Consider the following 24,689-nt stretch of genomic DNA (forward strand, 5'->3'; position numbering starts at 1 on the left):
TTTTTGACATGGTCTGGCACCCTGCCCTGCTCAGCAAACTCTCTTCTTATGGTATCCAACGTCGTCTCCACTCATGGCTCGCAGACTTCCTCTCATGTCGCAGTCAAAGTGTGACTCTAAATGGAGTTCTTTCATCCCCTCTTCCTGTCCAGGCTGGAGTTCCTAAGGGCAGCATTCTGGGCCCTGTTCTTTTTCTGGTTTTCATCAATGGTCTCTCCGACTCTCTGGAAAATCCTCTTTATCTCTTTGCTGATGACTCCACCGTCTGCCATACCATCTGTCATCCCTCAGACCGGAAAGCAGCAGCTTATTCGTGCTCTGCAGATCTGGATAAAATCATAAACTGGTCCAACATGTGGAACATGTCTTTCAATCCTGACAAATCTCACAATCTCACGATGTCTCTCGGAAAGGACTGTCTGGAAACCCCCACCCCTGCCCCCCCCCCCATCTACTTTCTCAACAACCCTCTGGAAGAAGTCCTTTCATTCAAGCTTCTGGGTCTCACGATCTACCATGATCTTTCCTGGTAAAGCCACATTTCCAACCTGGCGTCCAAAGCCAGTCGCCAACTGGGAATCTTCCATCATGCAAAGTCCTTCCTCGGCCCACCTGAGCTCCTGACCACATACAAAGCTTTCGTCCGCAGCCTGATGGAGTACTGCTCTCCCCCTCTGGGCTGGTGCTCCTGCCTCCCACCTTTCTCAGCTTCACGCTGTGGAAACCAAGGCATTTAGGATCATTGGTATCTCCCACGAGCCTCTCACTGAGTCTTTGGGCCTCTCACTCTCTCACCGCAGGCAGGTCGGTGGTCTTTCTGTCTTCTACCATCTCCTCTCCTGTCTTACCCCCTGCTCTGTCTGCGATTTGTCCCCCCCCCCATATTTCTGCAGGGCGCTCAAGGTCCGTCAACAACCCCCTTCTGGTAAAACGACAAAAATCACAAAACACTGCTCACCTTCACTCTTTCATTCCTCTTTTTCCCCACCTTTGGAAGAAACTCCCTCACTCTCTTCAATCCCATTCTTCCCTCCAGACCTTCAAAACAGCTGTTCACCACCACCTCTTATCATCCCCCCATCCAAATCCTCGATCTTTTCTACCTCCGTTAATCCACACCAAACCCACCTCCTTCAAATTCCCTGCTTTCCTTCCTGAAAGTCCCTGTAATATCCATCTTGTATACCCCGTGTTCCCCACCACATCCCTCTCCCTTCCACAGATCTAATGTCTCTGTTCCCCACTGTTTTTTCCTTCCCTCTCCCACCCCTCTTGTCTCATGACCCCCTTGCTGTGCATTGTGTGTTCACTCTCATATGAGCCTTGACAATGTTGGTAAAAAAAAAAACAGACCAATGGCCAAAACACCCTAAGTTTGCCAGAAATTGGATAAGGTTTGTCAAAAATACCCGAGTGTGGATCGGGCCTCCAAACTGTTTGCTTTTGTGCTTGGAACATTTTACAGAGCACTGTTATGAAACAACAGAGATGATGAGATCATGTGGTTATCCGCCTGATTTGAGAGGATGCCATCCACATTTGAGAGAAGCTGGTAACCAATCTCACCTCACCACCACCCACCTCTATGGTGGAACACTGCACCGGCATGACCACAGACATTACGGTGGGACACGGCACAACATGACACGGTACAACATGACACGACCACGATGGTGGGACATGACCACAGACTCAAATATTATCTCGGGAGAGTATGAAATGAGACGATGCCATAACTTACACGACACCTGGTCAGCCTGCGATGGTGGGATAAAGCATTCCTCGCCCATTTTGCCAGCAGTATCCGAGTATGCCTGAGTGGTGTCTATGCTGTGTCAATGCCTTGTTCATGCCACACTCGTGTCTGAGTAAGCCTGTGTCCGTGTCATGACATGACATGTTCCTGCTGGAGTAATATTGTTACGAATCTGGAACCCATCGCACACAACAGCCAGAGTCCTTATAGATCAGTTATATCGGTAAGTATGTGTTTCTAGTTAGGGTCCAGTCTCTTGTTTAATGGGTAATTAAGTGCACGTGCGTTGCGAAGTTGTTTTATAGTCAGGTCTTTAAATCCTGAGATCCGACAAACCAACTACCCTGCCACTGAACTAGCGCTTTACAGCGCGTTCCGTTCACAACTCCTCCACTGAACTAGCGCGTTCCCATTCACGGCTCCTCCACTGAACTAGCGCTTTACCAGGCTCCCCTTGCTGTCCAATCAGGAACGAACAGCACGTCAACACACCTGATCCCTGTCCAACCAAGCGCGCACAGAGCATCCGACACCAAGGCTCCGCCATGCTCAGGGAACGGATAAAAAGACCAGGCTCCCTTTGGAAGTTTGTTGGTGTTCATGTGGGTTCGGGTTCATGTTGGCGTCGGAGCCTGGTTGTGTGTCGGAGCCTGAGGAGAATCATTTGCTTCGCCTGCCTCACCGCCTCCTCGCTTGTTTTTGCCGATCGTGCTGGCGTCTGCCGCTCCACTCCTGGTGCCTTCGTCCTTGACGCCACATGAAAGCGACGGGTTTGAGTCCCGCCACCGAGCCAGATCGTCGAATACCGCACGAGGCAGACAGGTCCAAGCACAGGCTCTGGTCTCCAGCTCACCTTTCCTCGAGCTGGAAGCCTTCAATAAAGACCCGACGGAGTCCATTTCTTTGGGTGTGTGTCTGTGTGTGAGCCCATCTCTTAAATAGAACTGTTAAGTGCTTTTGCTCACTGTATATTGCCTGCCTGATATTCGAATAACTCTGCCCTTACGTGCTTCCCTCCCTGCTTATTATTGTAATAAATTTCCCTATTGTTGAATGTCCCAGCTCGTTCCCTGTCATTTCTTTTATTGGTTTCGCACGGTGCGTGTTCAGAAATAGCAAGGCAGTAAATTGTTCATTTGGACCAACAGGCCTTGGTGACCATCCGCTCGGGTTACACACGGTTCGAGCACGGTAACAGCTCGTCCCACTCGAGGTCTGTCGAGGGTGCGAATTCCCCGGGAGCTTTGCCGCATGGGTAATTAGGTATATTGAAGTTTGGCAATTAACCCTACCCCACGTGGTCGAATTATTGGCCATTCATGGTCCTGTAAGGGACCCGTGCCTTTCGGACTTGTCCGAGGGTCACGACCTAAATTCCGGTGTGTTCGGTGGAGCCGACTCTACTGCTCCCTCGAGCGGTCGTGCTCGCCACCGAACCCCGGCCCACAACAATATTGTTACGGTGCCGGGGTCGGCCGCCAACCGACCGCTCTGACGGAGCCGCAAGTCGAGTCGGCCCGACCGATCGCCCGAAATATAGATCGCTGCCCGGATAAGTCCGAGCGACGGGTCCTTGTACCAGAACCGAAATACGCCAATGGGCAGATCACGTGGGGTAGGGTCGATTGCCAATCTTCAATGTACCTAAATACTCACGTGATCCAACTACCGGGGTATTCCACCCTCGACGGAACTCGTACGGAACAAACCGCCGAGGCGAGCCTGTCCTGTGCGCGATTCCGAGCGGCTTAATCGTCGAGAACCGTCGGTCCAAATGTCCCCCTATTACGGCAAACCAATGGCTTTCTAACTCCCAACACACGAAATTCTCAGTCAATGAAAGAATCGACGCGACGAGCTGAACACATTTAATAATTGGGGTATTTATTAATAATAATGGGGAACTAGGGAAGCACGTAAGAGCAGAACTATTCCGACTATACAAAATGCGATGCAAACATTTACAGCACACAAAGCACTTAACAATTTCCTACTTATTAGACGGGCCCACGGACACACGTACGCACACATACACACCCAAGAAATGGTGGCAGAGGCCTTTAATAACAAGCTCCAGCTCGGAGGACAGGTGAGCTGAAACCCAGAGCCTATCTCGAACCTCTCCACCTCGTATGGTCTTCAAGTTGTTCGGACCCAGGCTCCAGCGAGAGCGAGCTGGATCCAATCGCCGTGAGCCGTTATCCTTCCCGAGCTCCCGCGAATCCTCCCACGCTTCTCAACACGTGCTGGTGAGGCGAGGCGCCGATCCTTCCCGTCGATGCGTCGCTTCCCCGAGGAACCACCTCCAAGAAGTGGTCGATGAGTCGCACCAAGCCGGGAACCAAACTGAGAACAAAGAACTCCATGAACCACGAAAAAAGGAGCCACCATTCGCAGCTCGAGCCGAGCAACCGGCTCGACTTTCTTCCAAAACAAAGCAGCTCTCTAAAAAGCTCTCCCGAGCCAAGCAGGACCCGAAGCTCTGCTGAACAACTCCTCTGCAGAAGAAAAAAGCTTCTGAAGGCCTCAACCCGAACCCAAGCCAAACAGGACCCGAAGGTCTGCTGAATGACTACTCTCTACCGAAGCAAAAAGCTAACTACTCAAGAACAAAGAAAGGATCTCGTCCTTATCCTTCTCCGCCCCCCCTCCCCCGCGCCCGGCATGACTCATGCCCTCGTGATCCATCCCCCGCTCAACCACGGGTGGGAGGGAGTTGGTGACATCATGAATCATGGGACGGCAGGGTTCTTCTTCCTCTTCGCAGAAGAGGGGGAGGGATGTCTCCATTGTTCGTTCCCTAACTATTAAATCGATCCGCAGCGCATCGAATCAATTTCTGAACATTTAAACAATGGAAGGCGAGCTATCTAGGGAACAAGCACTTATCGACATAGCTGACTAAAGGAACCTGTATGTTGTGTGCAATCAAATTCCAAATTCGTAACAATATAACTGATTTATCAATGAAAATAAAATCCCTTATAAACCACTAACTGAATGGAAAAACAAAAACTACCAATCTGAAGTGAACATGCGACCGGCGTTTTCATATTCACTTACACTTCGATTGTCACTCGCATAAGGCTCAAAACGATACAGTTTCATAATTCCCCCGAAAGAGTTTCCTCATCACTAATTTTGTCTCCAATGGCTTCTTCAAAATCCCACTGGATCAGTTTCAACATCCTGAGAACCTTCAGAGTTGCTAATGACAGTGGAATCAGTATCGGAATCCGAGCTCGAAATACGTTTCTCTATGCAAGCCGCCATTTGGATCATGGTGGGTTTCTGAGTGTGATGTCACTGGTGAAAATATAAAATCGACACTTTAGGGCTTTTTAGCACTTTGTAAGTGCCAGAAAATTTTCAAACAATTATTCCCTTCAAATTAGACTGTGATTAATGATTTTCAATGGTTTTCAGAAGAAAAAAAAATAATTCAGTTTGCCTTCCCTTTAAATACCAGCAACGAGTCAAAATGAGCTCTCTGTTCTATTACAAGGTGCAATGTTACCTCTTCTGGCATCATCAAATAGAGATTACCTGAAATAGCAAATGAGTAATCCATCCAAATCATATTTAAAACAAGAAAGAGCAGTCGGAGATCGTAGAACCTCGCGAGGACTTGTTTTGTGTGGTGTTTGTGGACTAAACAAGCAAAAAGCAAAGATGAAATCATCAGGAGGAATCTGGATGCGATTCGGGTTTCAACTGCTACTCCTCTACCTACAAACCCATCTCGACGTAGCCAAGTGAACCTTGTCAAAAGAAAAATGTAATAAATTAAAAAAAATTAAATTACTCTGCCTTGCAGACCATGCGTCTGATCAGGTTCAAATTAGGCTCCGCCGGTACCGATTTTTTCCGACATCGACACACCAATGGGCTCATACCTGTATAATCAGCATTTAAAAAAAAATATTAATTCAATAATATATTTGTTGTTTTTTTTTTACGCAGGTTCCAAAAATACGTAATGGTCCAATGGTCCTTGACATTTTTTTTCATTTTTCAGGAAATTTTTCAAAGTATTCCCACACAGTGCTTTTTTTCCACCATGATGAGAATGAGATTCTTTTACTTCCAACTTCAACTTGTATCGAGAAAGATTTTGTTTTAAAGGGAGATCAGTGTTGGAAATCAGCACAGGGCAGTATCCATCGCTACGACGATAGCGGATCGCCATTCCGGCATGACTATACCGGTATCACTTCATACCCGCATGACTGACGCAGATTGCTGTGTCGGTAATCTAAACAGCCTTTCTAAAGGACACCAGAGTCATATAAAATAACCAATTGGCAATTGTTTTTATAAAATGCCATGATGGCAAAGAAAAACGTGATTGCTTGAAGCTGAGGGTTAAAATTAAAAGTTAAAACCTGCTGTACTTAACTCCTGGGACGTCTTGGCGCCGTACATTTCACTGTTCCAGGTATCGCAGAGTCCATCGAAGCTTTTTAAATCATGTCGTCCCTGTACGGTATTTTAAGATCGTGAAAGCTTTTCTTCAATTTGTTCATTGTTGGCATCACGGCTCAGTAGATCTACCCATTTTTTTTTTTCATACAGATGTTTTTCGGTTTACCGGAATAATGGGTATATTTTAAATTCCATCCGACGAGCAGGGAGAAGCTGTTGTTCATCTCACATGATGACGACAATAGTAGCACCAATGATGGCTTTTATTGGGGAGTTGTGCAGGAAATAATTAAAGCAACTAAAGAAATATATTTGATTCTACGATGACTTGCACACGCTGGGGGATCCATTGTATTGTTGCGGACCGGGGGTCTGGGGCGAGAAGACCATGAGGTGGGAAGCTACCTCGGGTTCTCACCAGACTCTCCGGAATCGCAGGCCGTCGCACACGAATAACTGTGACGCAGCGGGTCGCTGATCGACCGTGAACGCCAATAACTCGACCATTGACAGACAGACCACGTGACAAACAAACAGATATACAAGCCGGCAGGCGACGAGGGATCCGCTAGGATCGAAGCGCTGGATACGATGCTTTTCATTCTGACCGATCCACTGATGAAGATTCATTGCCAATACATATTGGTTCACCTACAATTGTTCCTCTGCCTGGCAAGATTTTTCCTATTGCGTATTTTGCCAACTGGCACTCCTCATAAAAAATGACGGTAAGTAGACACCCTATTTTTGAAGGACTACCATTTGAAAAATAAAACCTAAATCAAAAATCGGCTCGGGTAAAATTTTCTAAATATCTCAAAGTGTTTAATTCCGAAGTCTCGTTTCTCCACATTCAAAACTGTAGGACAAGTATTGAAAATAGTGAACGCGATTTTTCGGCCGCTGCATAGCAACGAAACTCAAATGCGCACACTCCCACGAGATATGGCACCTGAAGGCCATGTTTCTTCAAAATCGATTTGCTGGTTTGTGCTGTGGAGCCTCGCGTTGCAGACACACACACACACACACACACACACACACACACACACACACACACACACACACACACACACACACACACACACACACACACGGAAAACCTGATAAACTTCTCTCAATGCTCTTGTTTGACCACCTCCTGAGCCACACATTCTTTTTCATAAGCCACGCCCACTTTTTATAAGCCACGCCCACTTTTCATCACCCACTTTCCCTAAGCTCCGCCCACTTTCCGAAGCCCCTCATAAAAAATGACGGTAAATAGACGCCCTATTTTAGAAGGACTACCATTTGAAAAATACAACTGAAATCAAAAATCGGCTCGAGTAAAATTTTCTAAATATCTCCAACTGTTTAATTCCGAAGTCTCGTTTCTCCACATTCAAAACTGTAGGACAAGTATTGAAAATAGTGAATGCGGTTTTTCGGCCGCTGCATACCAACGGGTGGTTGCTTAGGCCGAAGTCACATTTGGCACGGCGGCCATAGGGTCTACAAAATCTACAGCCACTAGCAATTATAGGGCGGCCGCAGTATTTCCACGGTCACACAATGTAGCAGTCACATTTTTTTTTCTTTTCGAGGAGCCGCATGGCGTATTTATAAATTGTGGAGACCGAAAACGTGGGGGTGCCGTACGGTCTTTGATTTGATGTCGCACCGTGACCTTAGGCAGAGATGCCAACTTTTGGAAATCAGAATTAGGGAGGATTTGCAACCGACACCAAATAATGTGCGCGAAGCGCACATCTCGAGCGCGGAGCGCTCGACCCTTGCGGCGGGCTCCAGGGCCCGCCTTCGGGCCCTGGAAGCTCTGGGGTTCTAGACGCTCTCTAGTGCCCTCTGAGCCCTATTTTGGAGCATTTAACATGTTAAGAATTCCCACTTTTTGAACAAAAAAAGGGGAAAATTGTGCACTTTTTAATGTTACATGTATGTTAATATTAGTAAGTTAGGGGACAATCAAAGATTAACAAAAAGCACAAAAGAAGCAATATTTTTCTTACCTTACTGGCTGGTACTACTGCTGCTTGCTTTTTCCATGGCAGCTTTGCTGAGTGACAGCTGTGTGGCTCTTTTAGCCCTTCTGATTATGTCTTTGCTGTATTCTCTCTGGTAGCAAGGGGTGCTATGAGCTAGTTTTTCAATTAAGAGAGCTTCCAGGGTTTTGACACTCAAATTGGGATGAAATTCAGTATGATTCTTCCGTACAAGACTGAGTGCCCGCTCACATGATGCGTTCGAATGAGGAATGACCAAGATTCCCTTCATCACTTTGCTCAAATTAGGATACTTCTTGGCACCAGTGCAGGGATCTGTGAGCTGTGAAATCCGATGCCACTGCTCATCCACTCTCACTGTCTCAGTAGCAATTGTAGCTATGGAGGCGTCTGCCTGGTAGTGAGCGAATTCACTCTCAAGACTGTCTATGTCACTATCACCGCCACTGAACAGACAGGGGAATTTCTTGATGAAAAACTCCACACAGTCAAACCCCACTTCTTGGTGTAGCTTAACATCCAGCACCTGAGCATGCTTGGCTAATTCATCATCTAGCGGCCAGGTTTTGAAGATGCAATTGCAGGCTTTCACATAATATGAGCGAACTGCACTGAAGAAACCTTGGATGTCTGACTCACTCAGAGTGAAGGTGGATTTCTTGAGACTCCTTTGTTCCCTTATATACAGTTTGGCATCGTTCCCAATCATGAGGTCCTCATCATTCTTCTGATGATTTCTGTCAGAGAAGGGTACATTTACCAGAGCAACCGATGACACCGATGGTTTCAAAAACCGTACGAAGATATCTTTCAGAAGACCATTCAATTCTCCGTGCAGGAGATGAATACAGGGTTTGTCTCTTTGGAGCAGAAGATTCCCCTTCTCAAAAAGCTTGTTAGCATATCGAAGGAAGAAACAATAGAGTTTTGTTTGTGGAGACAAGAACATCCTGTTGACACGTTTTTCTCTAGATTCCTGCACAGTGTTTGAGGAAGATGCGCTTTTAGTTGTAGAACTCGTAGTACACTTAGCCACAGGGCGATCACACTTGCGTTTACTGCCAGCAGAAGAGGTCAGACTCGTAGTACCAGATCCAATTTTACGTTTGAGGAGAGAGCTTGAGGTAGGTGCAGCCAAGGAAGAAGACCTCTGATTCGAAGGTTTTGCTGAGCTTCTATCAAGTGATTTGGCAAAAGCAGAACTTAACTTGGGTCCTTCTTTGCCTGTAGATGGGACTATCACAGTCTTTCTCGACTCTGAAGGGATCTGCTTTGTAGATGAACGTGATGAAGGGCCGGTGATGCTACCTGCTCTCAGCATTGGTTTTGGTGCTGTCCCTGCTGTCTTCTTCGCAGCAGATACTGCAGTGGTAGTGGTGAATGCTGCTCCACTAGTGCTTGATCCTGCAGTGCCAGTACTGGCAGTAGATACAGTGCCGTCCTTCTTGCTCGTTGTTAGAGTCTTGCCTACAGTTGGTTGCATTTTTCTTCGTACTTCTTCTTTGAAGAAGAGGCGAAGTGGCTCCCACTCTTCAATCAGCCTGTCTAGGCACTGACCAAGGGACAGCCACCTTGTTGCGACATGCTTCAGAATCTTGTGTGTCGGGGCATCACAGAGTTCTTGCAGTGCTTTCACTCCTTTGACGCGTTTACTACTTTTGTCCAAGTAGTAGTAAATATCGATGAGAAAGTCATCTAATTCAATGGGTAAGGCCTGAGCCGCCTTCTTGGCCGTATTGTGCATCATATGGCAAGGGCATCCCATGATGTAGCACTCTGGATTTTGTTTGTGGATATAAGCAGCGACTCCTTTGTGCTTGCCCACCATGACAGAGGCATTATCAGCACAAAAGGAAACACAATTTCCCCACGGAATTTTCCTGTCACTGAACTCATGATCAAACAGTTTGAAAATGTTTTCTCCAGTGGAATCTTGTTTGCACGCAGGCAAACTTAGCAAACCTTGCTTCACAATACCAGCACTGTTGTCATAGTACGAAATCAGGACAGGATATAGCTGGGCCTCACCACTGTCATTGCTACCGTCTGTAGCTAGGCTAAATGGAGCTAGTCTAGCAATATCGGCAATAGATGAAGCAGTAACATTTGACAACTCACCAATTATTGCTGAAGTTTTTGTTCTTGCACATCCATACTTTGAAGCAACTTTTGAATCTGGAAACATCTTTTGAAATAGAGGTCCAGCATGATCTGAGACTGATATGGGCAAGTTATGTTCCACAATAAATCCACTAAAGAGAAGTTCCGCTCGGGTAACATCCTCTTCCTCGCTTGTCCCTTGTTTGGTGAAATAATTCAGAAGTGTACCGGTACTCATGCTCGAAGATCTCTCCTTTGCAATGTCTGTGTGCCGTTTGCTTCCAACGTGATTCCGAATATCATCGCGACCTCCGTGCTCAACTGAAATATCAACGCTGCATACTGTACAATACGCATGATGAATTCCTCTTTCAGACTTTTGAATACACGGGTATTGGAGACTGTATTCGGTCTTGTACTTCTGAGACCATTTCTTGGTCTTCGTAAGCTTCTTTTCTGCCATTTCGTAATCAACATCGAGGGCTTGAAGCATCGGTAACTTGGAAGTCGATGTTCCACAGCTGCAGCGCGACTCGTAGAACTCTAGCGGCTGTTCAACACCGCACGGTGGTCGCGACCGCCGGGCTGGTACGGGGCCCAGCTGCATGCAGTGAGCGTATCGCATGCATATACACTGTGCATACATACCGCATGCACTGTATTGCACACATACCGCATGCACTAAATCTCAGTGCATGATCGCATAAGCGAGATCCAGACCCAATGTTTCGCTGCTCCTCATTTGAATTTGCAATTTTTTACGTACAATTTGGTAGCAGCGAACGTTATGGAGTTACCACATGCTATACGTAGCAGACGATGCTTTTCATTCAATTCTCATAATAGTACATTCTGATTAGTGAACAGTGCAAAAATATCAAAATTTCGGGAGGATAAGGATAGTGATCGTAAGGGCGGGAGTTTGGGTGAATTTTCGGAAGCCTCCCGATGAAATCGGGAGGGTTGGCATCTGTGCCTTAGGGCGTCCCTGCGGTGGCCATAGAATTTTCAAGGCAGACGCAAGGTGCCCGCAAGGCGACCGCAGGTGGGTCCTAAGGCGAACGTGCGGCCAGACGGACAGTAACGAGTGGGTATATATACCAGTTTTTTTTTTACTAAAATAAAAATACAACAGTTCGGAATATACCAGTATATATATATATAACTGAATATACATAACTGAATATACCAGTTTGCAGTATAGGCAAACACCTATACTCCGATCTCGAGCAGTAGCGCACGGTGGACGCACTGTTGACGCAGACTGCCACGGAGGCCGTACATAGGACGCACGACGGGCGTAGGGAAACCGTGCGTCGACCCTGCGTTGCCAGCAGGTAGTCACACAGACTGCAAGGCCACCGTATGTTGAACACAGGGACGCCTTAGGACTACCCTACGGCGACCGTGGAAATAGTGCAGCCGCCGTAATTTTTTGGGGGTTGGCAAAATTCATTTTTCATTGATAAGAGCCTACGGCAGCCGCATGAATAACGCAAGCCCACCGTACACCCTACGTACGGTCGACGTGGAACACATCTACGTCACAGCTTGGCTTGTCGAATTGCTACAGCCAACGTAGACATGAAAAAAAGTTATAACTCTGTGCTATAATTCCACGGAGACCCCTACGGCCTGTAAAAGATAGCCATACGGCGTAAGGCCACCCTGAGGCCACCTCATAAACTCTGTGGCCGCCACACGTTTCTGTCAATTCAAGGGGGGGGGGGGTACGGCCGCCGTATCCTAGCCGTAGAGCAAATGTGACTTAGGCTTTAGCAACGAAACTCGAACGCGCACATTCCCAGCCCATATGGCACCTCTTCGCCAAGTTTCATTGAAATCGGTTTGCTGGTTTGTGCTGTGGAGCCTCGCGTTGCAGGCAGACACACACACACACACACACACACACACACACACACACACACACACACACACACACACACACACACACACACACACACACACACACACACACACACACAACCCGACAATAAGGGATATCTAGCGAATCCAACAGACCCAAATGCTATACCTTCTCGTCTCGCGAGGGCAACTATAAAGGTACTTGGTTAAGCATACACCTCTGCCAGGCCAAACAGTTTATATTTTTGTATCCCACTGTTAGGCTGGATCTGGTTCCGCACCTGAACCAAAATCAAATCGGCTTCTTCTTATCACCTATACAACTCATCCACCAAGTTTTGTCATAAATGTCCGCAACTTATGAGATTATAGTGCGATATATTGTTTTTGGCCCCATCTCTCAATGGTGAAGAATTTTTTTTTTTTTTTATCTTGCATCTACATCCAGTTTGTGATCGTCACGAATTGAATAGATTCGTCCGTATCACACAACCAACCTGTCCGCCAAGTTTCATCCGAATCCATCCATAACTTTTTGAGACCATGCTATATTATCAGTTTTAGCCCGATCCCTCAATGGGGAAGAATCACGAAAAAATATATTATATTATCCAGATCTGGATCTTCACAAAAAAAAAAAAATTGAATCAATTCATCCTTGTCACACACACAGCCTGTCCACCAAATTTCATCCCAATCCATCAACAACTTTGTGAGATATCCCGTTCACAGACAGACAGATAAATAGAAAGACAGACAGATAGACAGAGGTGAAAATGTAGCCTCCATCCACCGACGGTGGTCAGGTCAGGGTCAGGTATGGGAGCATGCGCCGGAGCAGCGCGTCGCTGCGTCCACTTTCCGCCGGTACTCCAGGGGCCTACGTCTGGCCATCCCCCAGGCAGATGCTTGGTCCATCCCCATCTCCTTGAGATGCCGATCAACCTGCTGCAACCACGAGGCACGTGGTCAGCCCATTGGCCTCCTCCACTCACGAGGCTCCCTCACTGAGAGAATTTGGTGAGGAGGATCAGCGTAAGGAAAACGAGACACATGTCCATACAGCCGCAACTGACGCTCACGGACTATGCAGGTAACAAATATAATTTGAGTCTCTCTCAGCAACTGCTCGTTGGACACAAAGTCGTTGGATAGCCAAGGATTCTCCGAAGAGACCTGGTACCAAAGGAATTAAGTCTCTGTCTCAGATGCCTGGTCAGAGTCCAAGTCACATCCACATAGCAAGACTGGAAGCACCAAGGACCTGACGACTCGGACTTTCGTCCTCCCGCACAGGTACCGGCAGCGCTACACCCCATGATCCAGTGAATCCATGACTCCCCAGGCCCGACCCAGACGTCTCTTGACTTCTGGTTCACAGGGAGCAGAGACATGAATATCACTGCAGAGGTAAGTGAATCTCTCATGATCTCAACATCCTCACCACAAACAGGTACAGACAGAATAGCACATCCAAGATGTCATTGAAAGTCTGGATCTTAGTTTTAACCAAGAAAACCCGTAATCCCAGCGGCTCCGACTCCTCATTCAGCACCTCAAGGGCCCCCAAACGGATCTCCAGTCTCCGCAAAGATGACTGCATCATCTGCGAAATCAAGGTTAGAGATATTGACATTCCCAAACGACGCACCACAGCTTGATCTCTCCGACATCCTCCCCAGAATCCAGTCCATACAAGAACTTAAAATTGTGGGGGCCAGCACACCCCTGACAAACTCCAGTAACAACTGGAAAAAAGTCAGAGATGGTATGAGCACATCTCAAAGCACTCTCAGAAACAGAGTAAAGTTCAGACATCAGATGGATCAGTTTTGGTGGCACCCCACGAAGACTAAGAATCCTCCAGAGGGCATCCCGATTCACTGAATCGAACGCTTTACAGAGATCAACATAGGCTGCAAGCAGCCCCTGCTGAAACTCTCATCTGCGTTCGGTGAGGACCCAAAGGGCAAGGATACAGTCAATCGTTGACCTCTTTGGTGTAAAGCCTGATTGCTCTGGGCACTGATGCTCAAGCAGATGGTGGCGAACCCGATCAATAATTATCCGAGCAAAAATCTTGCCCGGCACTGAAAGCAGCGTCACCCATCGGTAGTTGTCGCAGTCCTGGCAATCACGCTTCCCTTTCCAGAGAGGGAAAACAAGGCCCCTCTTCCTGTAAGTTGGGATGATGCCTGTGTTCCAGGGAGAACACAGACCTGCATGCAACGACATGAGTGCAGCATTTTCACCAGCCTTAAGAAGTTCAGCATGGATGCCACAGATCCCTGGAGCTTTGCCCCATTTCAACCGGTTCACTGCAGCCTGTGTTTCCACAAACGAAGGTGGATCACAGTTGATTGGAAGGTCAGCAATAGGGATAGTAACACCCCTGACATCCAACTCAACAGCTGGTGGATCAACCTGGTACTCAAACTGAGCAGCACAGCAGGCAATCACTTCAGACTCCTCTGTCAAGAGCCTACCACCCTCTGCCCTAACTGCAGTACACCGAGGGATGGACTTGGATGAACGCAATGCATGAATTCCCCTGTAAGCAGGACGAGAATCACTTGATCACAGGTGATGCTCTACCCACTCACATATTATTCGCACATAGGCCTCCTTGTCCACCCTTGGTGCATGTACTTTTGTGCCTCAGCTCCCTGAACAGCTCAGCTCTGACATTCAGCCTGGCCCTGCGACTGGTCAATGGTATCCAATGTCCCTTGAGAGACAAAATTCTTCTTTGCCCTACGGTGAGTTCCAAGACATCCACCGGCAACATCAAGGACGGTGGTCTTGAAGGCACTCCACAACTCTTCAGGATTCTCCAAAGCACTCAGACTCTCCAAATCCCAACTCAACCTGTTCACAAACTCCTCGGCAACCCTCTAATCCTTGAGCTTGCCAACATCCAGCCTTGGCTGGGATGCTAAGATTTAAGCTGCAACTTCAGAGTTGCCACCACAAGCCTGTGGTCGGTATTGAAGACCTGAGCACTCCGGTAGACCCTGCAGTCCTCCAGCGACAATCAACAAGCACATGGTCAATCTCCTTTGCCACACCACAAGCGTTGGAATACCAAATCCAGCAATGAGCCTGTGGGCGCTGAAACCATAACCAGCCACCCGAAGTGCATGACTTATTGCAAAGTCAAGGAACTTCGTGCTATTCTGGTTCACAGTTCCAGACCCATGGGAACCAACACATGACTCATAACCATCCCTATCAGTTCCAGTCGATGCATTGAAATCTCCGAAGACTACAAGAGTATCTCGCCCGAGGTACTGGTCAACCACAGACTCGAGTGTGGCATAGAATACGTCCTTCACGGTGAGACCATTCGCCTCAGTCGGAGCATATACAGAGACCAGGGAAATGACACCCAAGGAGTGACAAATCCTTAGTTTCATAATACGCTCGTTGACCGGTGTTACCCCAATTACCATTGGAATCAGCTTATTGGACACAGCTACAGCAACTCCTTGGGCATGGTAACCATCAGAGCAACCAGACCAATGGTAGGTGTAACCACCCGCCATGATCTCACCTCTATCTGGTCTCCAAACCTGAGAGTGTTGCAATACCGATGTTCAAACACTTGAGCTCAGATAACACAGACAGGTGATCATCCTCTCTTCGGGATAGGACCTTCCAGGCACCGACCTGAAGGGATCTCCTCAGGTTAACCCAAGAAGACCGCCGTCTGGTGGAAGACACCTCAGCACCACCTCAAATCTGACCCAGGGAGTTTACCCCATGATTTTCCTCCTATCAAAGAGTTAGCCTCCTGAAGGATTTGCCCCAATCGCATCATCCGGTGAGCTCCCCAGCAGAGGGCAGCTGCACAGGAGGTACTCCCATGGAGTAGGTTTTCAATTTTCTTTCCGGTTTTCTTGTGTTTTGCGGAGTGAAGGTTTTTACGGTGGCTGGAGTACAAATCCTGCCACCAACCTCCTAATAAAGAGTAACCCAACTGCAGGAGGACATCCACAGACTCAGTTGGGCACGAGATATGGATGGCCATTGGCTCACAAGGAGCTCCTCCGCCCTTCGGTGGTGGAGGTATTATATACGGATTATAGGTAACTCCTGGAATTCTCACAATGAGCAATACAGCTGTTACAAAGTAATTTTAAATTTTCAAGGGTTTCGTGGTGGTCAAGACCACTGGCAGGAAGGATGGCCTCGGCTCTAGAGTTATGCACATTCAGCTCAAGAGGTATGCACACGTCTCGAGGTATCAAAACCCGACCCAGCTGTAATATGTCATCCTGCACATGCCGTCCCTCGGATCGATGTTAAACGGGCGTTTCATGTGCCGGCATTCGTTTGTGGACATTAAGATACCACGGGGTCCTTTGTATGCCTGGTGTTGGCTTAATGGTTAGGGTGGTGGGCTTGGGATCCTCGGGTCCTGAGTTCAAATCCCACTCAGCTGTTGAATTAATACCAGGTGGGGTTAACTTGGCCTGTCATCCTTCCGAGGTTGGCAAAATGAGTGCCAGCTTGCTGGTATACTGTGTCGGAGTGGCAACCCATCCAGGATTGTGCCCAATAGCCAAGGAGACTGCTTAGACAGCACAAACACTCTGCTCAGAGTATGGTCCCAATGTATGGATGGATGGTGTCCTTCGTGAAGAGTAGTCGAGCTATCCCTGGCCCCCTGAACAAATTACAAATTCATGCCCAAACCTACAGAGAGCTCTGCAAGAGTAGCAAAGCCACGCCCTCAACCAATGCTACCCCGCAGCCTTGTGCTTCATACTGAAGAAAAAGTAGAAGGTGGGCGAGACTGACACACCAGAGATCATGGCTTAAAATCTGACTAAAAGTCACAATGTAGACCAGTAAAAAAAAATGAAGCATTTCAAAAAGGCATCTTGGGAGAGGAACCATGTAATCAATATTGGATTGTCAGTGTAGCCCCATGGGTTCACAACTGTCCTAAAGGGAGGGGATTATCTGCCTATGCAGCACAATCTGTCTGCTTTACATATGATATGCCGGTCCATGTGGTGTGGCCGACTCTGAAGGTCCTCAAGGTAGCAGAGATAGATGTGGGATGATGAGCTATGGGAAAGAAAGTTATTTTTTTGAAGTTAAAAAAAAGATATATATTTTAATGAAAAGGAAGAGAAGAGGAAAAAGGAAAAGACAATTTGGTATGAATAAAGGGATAGTTTGAAGAACACACAGAGGGAAAGCATGATTTGGAGAGGAAACGAGAGAGAGAGAGAACGAGAGAGAGAGAGAGAGAACGAGAGAGAGAGAGAGAGAGAGAGAGAGACCCAGAGAGAGAGAGAGAGAGAGAGAGAGAGAGAGAGAGAGAGAGAGAGAGAGAGAGAGAGAGAGAGAGAGAGAGAGAGAGAGAGAGAGAGAGAGAGAGAGAGAGAGAGAGAGAGAGAGAGAGAGAGAGAGAGAGAGAGAGAGAGAGAGAGAGAGAGAGAGAGAGAGAGAGAGAGAGGAAACGAGAGAGAGAGAGAGAGAGAGAGAGAGAGAGAGAGAGAGAGAGAGAGAGAGAGAGAGAGAGAGAGAGAGAGAGAGAGAGAGAGAGAGAGAGAGAGAGAGAGAGAGAGAGAGAGAGAGAGAGAGAGAGAGAGAGAGAGAGAGAGAGAGAGAGAGAGAGAGAGAGAGAGAGAGAGAGAGAGAGAGAGAGAGAGAGAGAGAGAGAGAGAGAGAGAGAGAGAGAGAGAGAGAGAGAGAGAGAGAGAGAGAGAGAGAGAGAGAGAGAGAGAGAGAGAGAGAGAGAGAGAGAGAGAGAGAGAGAGAGAGAGAGAGAGAGAGAGAGAGAGAGAGAGAGAGAGAGAGAGAGAGAGAGAGAGAGAGAGAGAGGAAACGAGAGAGAGGAAACGAGAGAGAGAGAGAGGAAACGAGAGAGAGAGGAAACGAGAGAGAGAGGAAACGAGAGAGAGGACCAACCGGGTTTTATGTGAATGACGGCCTCTCAACCCTATCACTGCACAAAGTAGAGATGACGTTACAGGTGGAATGCATCGCATAAACTAGCCGATGTATAACCAGACGAGGTGGTGTAATGGTTAGAGAGTGCACTCCGAGTCTGGGAGGTCGGATATTTGAATCCTGGCCGAGTCATACCAAAGACTTTCAAAACGGTATGTGTTGCTTCCTTGCTCGACATTTAAAAAAAAAAAGATAAAGCACGGACAAACAACCATATGTTGGTAATAATAGCCCAACCTGGAAGGAAACTCGTACCATATTGGATTACCCCAAACCACGGCCGATGATGGAGATCATTAGAAAAGGAGAACCAGGGACGTAATGCAAAACGACAATCTTACGTCATTATATAAAATGAAAGCTTTCTTCACATATCCACAGCGCCCGCAAGCTCCGATGAGTACGGTGAAGTTAAACTCCTCAGGCTGGACTCGTTCTTCCTTCAGCATCCTCTTCTCGAACATGTCCAGTGCATCAGAAAGCTAAACACAAAGGGGTAGAACATGAGGAAGTCAAAAACAAATTCAAACTACCCGTCTCCACAACACCGGAGGGTATGGGTTGCCCCCTGGGAACACCACCTCAGGTTTGATGAAATACACACCAGCGATGAGGTGGAGTTTTACAATCCACAGACGTATTCTTTATCCAAATACTCACTGCACCTCCTCACATGGTTACACCAACGATGTGATAAGCACAACCTCCACCTCCTCACATGGTTACAAACACCAACGATGGGGTAACCACAACCTCCACCTCCTCACATGGTTACCCACATCAACAATAGGGTAAACACAACCTCCACCTCCTCACATGATTACAATGTAATAGCCACAACCTCCACCTCCTCACATGGTCACAATGTAATAACCACAACCTCCACCGCCTCACATGGTCACAATGTAATAACCACAACCTCCACCGCCTCACATGGTCACAATGTAATAACCACAACCTCCAGCTACTCACATGGTCACAATGTAATAACCACAACCTCGAGCGGCTCACATGGTCACAATGTAATAACCACAACCTCCACCTCCTCACATGGTCACAATGTAATAACCACAACCTCCACCTCCTCACATGGTCACAATGTAATAACCACAACCTCCACCTACTCACATGGTCACAATGTAATAACCACAACCTCCACCTCCTCACATGGTCACAATGTAATAACCACAACCTCCACCGCCTCACATGGTCACAATGTAATAACAACCTCCACCTCCTCACATGGTCACAATGTAATAACCACAACCTCCACCGCCTCGCATGGACACAATGTAATAGCGACCACCTCCGCCTCCTCACATGGTCACAATGTAATAACCACAACCTCCACCGCCTCACATGGTCACAATGTAATAACAACCTCCACCTCCTCACATGGTCACAATGTAATAACCACAACCTCCACCGCCTCACATGGTCACAATGTAATAACCACAACCTCCACCCCCTCACATGGTCACAATGTAATAACAACCTCCACCTCCTCACATGGTCACAATGTAATAACCACAACCTCCACCTCCTCACATGGTCACAATGTAATAACCACAACCTCCACCGCCTCACATGGTCACAATGTAATAACCACAACCTCCACCTCCTCACATGGTCACAATGTAATAACCACAACCTCCACCCCCTCACATGGTCACAATGTAATAACCACAACCTCCACCTCCTCACATGGTCACAATGTAATAACAACCTCCACCTCCTCACATGGTCACAATGTAATAACCACAACCTCCACCGCCTCACATGGTCACAATGTAATAACCACAACCTCCACCCCCTCACATGGTCACAATGTAATAACAACCTCCACCCCCTCACATGGTCACAATGTAATAACCACAACCTCCACCTCCTCACATGGTCACAATGTAATAACCACAACCTCCACCTCCTCACATGGTCACAATGTAATAACCACAACCTCCACCTCCTCGTACCTTCCCTCCTTTAACAAGCCGTTTACACTGTAGAAAGAACCAGTACGGAGTGTTTCTCCGTCGGCCGCCGACTCGCTGACCCTCCGTCACGTCGTCCTCGGGTTCTTGGACATCGTCCCGATCTCCAGACATCTCGACGTCGTCGCGCAACGTGGCGCTTTGTGCCTCCCGGACCGTGGTGAACCGGCCGGACAACGATCCGAACGGCTCGCCGTGAACATCGCTCTCGTCTGGAACACCAAGCCCTGGGACCGACGTGTGCGAGGACGAGTTCGGGAGAACCTGACGTGTTTGGGAGAGCGCTTTGGAACCGAGTCGGAGTCGCACGGAGCTGAACGTTCGAACCGAACCGACCAACCAGCGGATGGACGAGCTTCCCCACATGGCGGCGAGGAGGACGACCCTTCCAATCAAAATCACCGCCAAGCCGAATTCCCTGAACAATACCCACACGGAGGACAAAAGAAAGAAGAAGAAGCAGCAGAAGAAACAACAAATTCAATTCTCCAAACAGTTTGTCGAGTTCCTCTCAACACCGTTCGGACATTTTTTTAAAATCGCCGATATATATTTTTTTTTCAGTTTTTAATGGGCGACACAGATCCATAAAAGATTCATGTGTGCCTCATACAAACAGAAAACAAAGCTCGGTGCACTTTGAACAATGTACTGTGTGATGAAATACTGCACGGCACTGAAATATCCAACAAACACAGAGACTCCATCGCTGCGCACACCGACATGGCCGCTATAAACCGCACTATATCCTCCACCTCCTCCAAGTTCATTTTCTCCCAGAATGATTCTATATAGAATGACGGTGAAGGTGGAAACAAAATAATGACTGAAATCCATTTTCTACTGGTCATACGATAAATACCGCCCGGACACGACTGGAGACAAAACCCACCGCAGCATCCGGGGCCAAGCTGTCCAGATGCAAACAGATTCCGTGCCAATTCACCTAAGGGTCCCCAGGTAACGTCCTCAGATTTTGCTGGGAAAATTTTTTAAATGTAGATCTATATGGCTCTACCCACCTTGCAAAAGATTACCTTTCAATTCCTCATAGTTTAAAAAAATATCTATCTCAAGAGACCTTTGAAATTTGGCCCTAAAAATGCCAAATGTGAAAAACGCTTTTTTTTTCCAACTTCAGTGGCTTATAATTTTATAATGGACTCCTCGAGAAAGCTAATATTTACTAATTGGCATCCAAATTTTTCAATTATGGCATCAGATAGCTTCTGGGATGTATATTTCTCACTCTATAGGAAGCTAAAAATGGCTTTTTGGCCAAAACGAGCTAAAATAAGGTGAAACTATAGGAGCCCCCCTGAAAATATGGAACAACTTAGAATTTTTTCCTCAAAACACAGTGAGTATAGGGTCATTATCTATCCATAGATACATTATTGCTGGGATAATACAGTTAGGTGATGAATTATAAAAGTTTTAACATAAGCCCTTGCCTCCGAGGGCTCTAAAATGGACTAATTTTGTCCCCTGGTTTGACCATGTGGCTAGGGGTTTAGGAACTTAATTTTTTTTTTTTATAAAGATTGCCTCATATAAGATGTGTCTACTGACCGAATAATTTTATCTAACGCCCATGGCTTCATAGTAAAATAAATTTTTATTTACATGCACGTTTTTTATAATTATTCACTTTTTCATATTCAGAAGTTTATAAATCTTAAACGGAACTATCCAGAAAAGAGTTACTGCAGAATTTTATAAACTGGTATACAAAATTTCAGATTGTGGAATCAGAATGTCTCTAGAAAGCACATACTCTAGTTTTAGGAAGCCAAATATGGCAATTTGGCCCACTTGGTACAAAACAAGGTGAACTTGCAGGGAGGGGTGTGCATGAGGCTAAATTATGCTTCTTATTAGACATTAGTGATAAGGATGTAATTTATTCATAAATACATGCTAATGATTACTTTCGTAAGTGATTGCAAATTATAAATTAGAACAAATCTGATTAGTTGAGTAGCAGCTTTTTTATTTACCAGATATACAGAGACAATGAATATGAGAAATTTTTATACCTTAGAAAACTCTTTAATGACCTTTCATCTTTTATGACATTCATTATCATGATAATCTAGCACTCAGAGGCACAGAATTTTACATCTTAGAAAACAGGTCTTGAACATGCTTAAGGTCATGCTGTGACAGTTGGTACTGACGTCCACCAGATTTTATGTCTGGGTCCTCTGGGTATTTTGGGTCTTTTGGGTCCTCAGGATCTTCGGGGTCTTTTGGGTCCTCTGGGTGTTTTGAGGTGATAAGGTCTTCAAAGGTGAAAGGGGTCTCAACAGTTGAAAGGGTGAAAAGGAACATTCCAATCAATCGCAAGTAGTTAATGAATAAACGTACGTAATTAATAGACACAAAAAGCACGACACCTTGACACACAAACACACACAACTCATCCACAAAGTGGAGAAGAAGAAGAATCGGTTCCTCGATCATAAACTGACGTTTGTTGACAGAAGTACAGGTTGACAGACGGAAGTGAACCGACAACTCTTTTCACTTCACCTGTGTGAAGGGGAAGAGAAAAAAAAGAACATCTGAGAGAACATTAAAATGTTGTTTCCGCCCGGTTTCGAACCGGGGACCTTTCGCGTGTTAGGCGAACGTGATAACCACTACACTACGGAAACCTGCGTGAATCACCAACACCATCATGTTCTTTAATAAATAATCTCTCACTCGTTATCACGTGACTGTTCATACAGCATAAAGCTCTTGGGGTTACATTCTCTGTATAAATGGTTCATAATTATTTCGTCATGGGTCACGTGGTACAGCCGCCATCTTGGGAAAACGCCACACCTCGATATCTCCCAAACCGTTCAATGGAAAGAATTGAAACATGGCTTATTGTCAACTACTTCCCTTGCGGAATAAGATACGTTGATGATTGAAATGAGAGCGAGAGATGAACCTTCAGAGTTTAGGCTTTATTCCATTTGATTGGAGCCGCTTCTGTGGACACACCAGGAAATACAGGTTCAGCTAGGAGTACATAAGCAGAAACGTATACATGTGCAGTTAACCGTTGCAGACTAAATCCGCGTAAGCACGGAGTTCGATATAATCTCCATTCTCACCAGTCAATGAGAACCTTCAGTTAACGAGCATCAAGTGGACAGCCGATGTCAATAGCAATGCCCCGGGGACAATCCACCCGTGCCGCAGAGACCTCCCCTTATACGCGAGACGCACAACATGTGATCCCGCGTCATGTCCCTCAATTCACGACAATTCACCACATTCTCCCCACCTTTAAAATGTAACTAGGGGCCCATCTTACACACCATGATTGCTTTAGCACTATAGGAGTATACATTTCAAGCAACGCGGACTAATAGATCTACAGAAGCATACATGCCAAGCAGTGATTATTTTGAGTTGTAGGAGCATGGAAATGAGCATCGATATATGATATAATGGGCATATAGGAGCATGAGCAGCGAGAATGCCGATAATCCCCTTTACAGATTGAGTCGTCGAGGGGGCCTTATTCGTCGACCTCTCCGGGAGTAAACGGCAGTTTCACTTGAGGGAGACTCCCGATCCTCTTGGTGAGCCTCGACTTGTGCCGGGGATGACTCCTCGATCGCTCTCGGGGGGAACGCGGCAGCCCCGTCGCCTGGCGGAGTTCCTGGGGGGGAAATGTCAGAAGGAGGAGAGCCAGGAGGTGGTGTACCGGCGGGAGGAGTACCTGAGGGAGCCAGATGGCGAACCGACACAGTGGTCTCCCTGCCATCCGGGAGCCTGACATGAGCATACTCTGGATTAGTGTCAATGAGTTCGACCCCCTCCACCAGCGGTTCATACTTGCTTTGTCGTACCGGGCGTTTCATGAACACTGTACCGGGGTGGGTCAGCCAGTTGGGCACCGTTTGACTGTCAACATAACGTCGTTGGTGAGTAAACATACGTTCGTGAGGAGTGGCATTTGTGGACGTGCAGAGCAAAGAGCGTATGGAATTCATTGCGTCAGGAAGAGCAACCTCCCATCGCTCGGGGCCCAGTCCTCTCGATTTCAGCGCCAGAGTTATGGCTTTCCAAATTACTCCATTATACCGTTCCACCTGCCCGTTTCCCTGTGGGTTGTAACCCGTCGTTCGACTAGTTGCTATGCCATGCTCTAATAGGAATTGTTTTAGCCCGGCCGACATGAAACACGGCCCTCTGTCTGAATGTATGTACGAAGGTCTCCCAAACATAGCGAAGAGGTCAGAGAGACATTTTACGACAGTGCCCGAGGTCATATCCGAGCACGGAAACGCGAAAGGGAACCTTGAATATTCATCAACAACGGTGAATATGTATCTGTTGTCTGTCTCGGTGGGCAGGGGCCCTTTGAAGTCGATGTTTAGTCTCTCGAAGGGGGAAGTAGCCTTGATCAGTCTGCCAGATGCCGCGCCAAAGAATCTGGGTTTTAGTTCAGCACAAACAGGGCATGAAGCATTCATTTGTTTAATATCTTCAACAGAATAGGGAAGATTTTGTCTGCGTACGAAATGTGCCATCCTGGTTACCCCTGGGTGGCACAGAGACACATGGAGGTCTTGC

General features: G+C 47.0%; 1 protein-coding gene and 1 non-coding gene across 3 annotated transcripts in view; both read right to left on the reverse strand.

The window, feature by feature from the left end:
- Positions 1-20,697, reverse strand: part of PTCD1 (pentatricopeptide repeat domain 1) — a 39,670-nt gene extending 18,973 nt beyond the window's left edge. For both annotated transcript variants that reach the window (XM_085856612.1, XM_085856611.1), the window contains exons 1-2: positions 20,091-20,697; positions 18,459-18,599 (exon numbers count right to left, since the gene is read on the reverse strand). In XM_085856612.1, coding sequence (XP_085712738.1) covers positions 18,459-18,599; positions 20,091-20,474 — 525 coding nt within the window. In that variant the 5' untranslated portion in view covers positions 20,475-20,697. The remainder of the gene's footprint in view (positions 1-18,458; positions 18,600-20,090) is intronic.
- Positions 20,698-22,695: 1,998 nt separating this feature from the next.
- TRNAV-AAC (transfer RNA valine (anticodon AAC)) lies at positions 22,696-22,768 on the reverse strand. The gene has a single exon. It is a non-coding gene; the product is annotated as a tRNA-Val (tRNA).
- Between the last annotated feature and the right edge of the window lie 1,921 nt (positions 22,769-24,689).

The sequence above is a fragment of the Eptatretus burgeri genome, chromosome 15 (assembly GCF_056783735.1).
Source record: "Eptatretus burgeri isolate ZD-2024b chromosome 15, Ebu_testis_v1, whole genome shotgun sequence".
In the NCBI taxonomy this organism is placed as follows: Eukaryota; Metazoa; Chordata; class Myxini; order Myxiniformes; family Myxinidae; genus Eptatretus; species Eptatretus burgeri.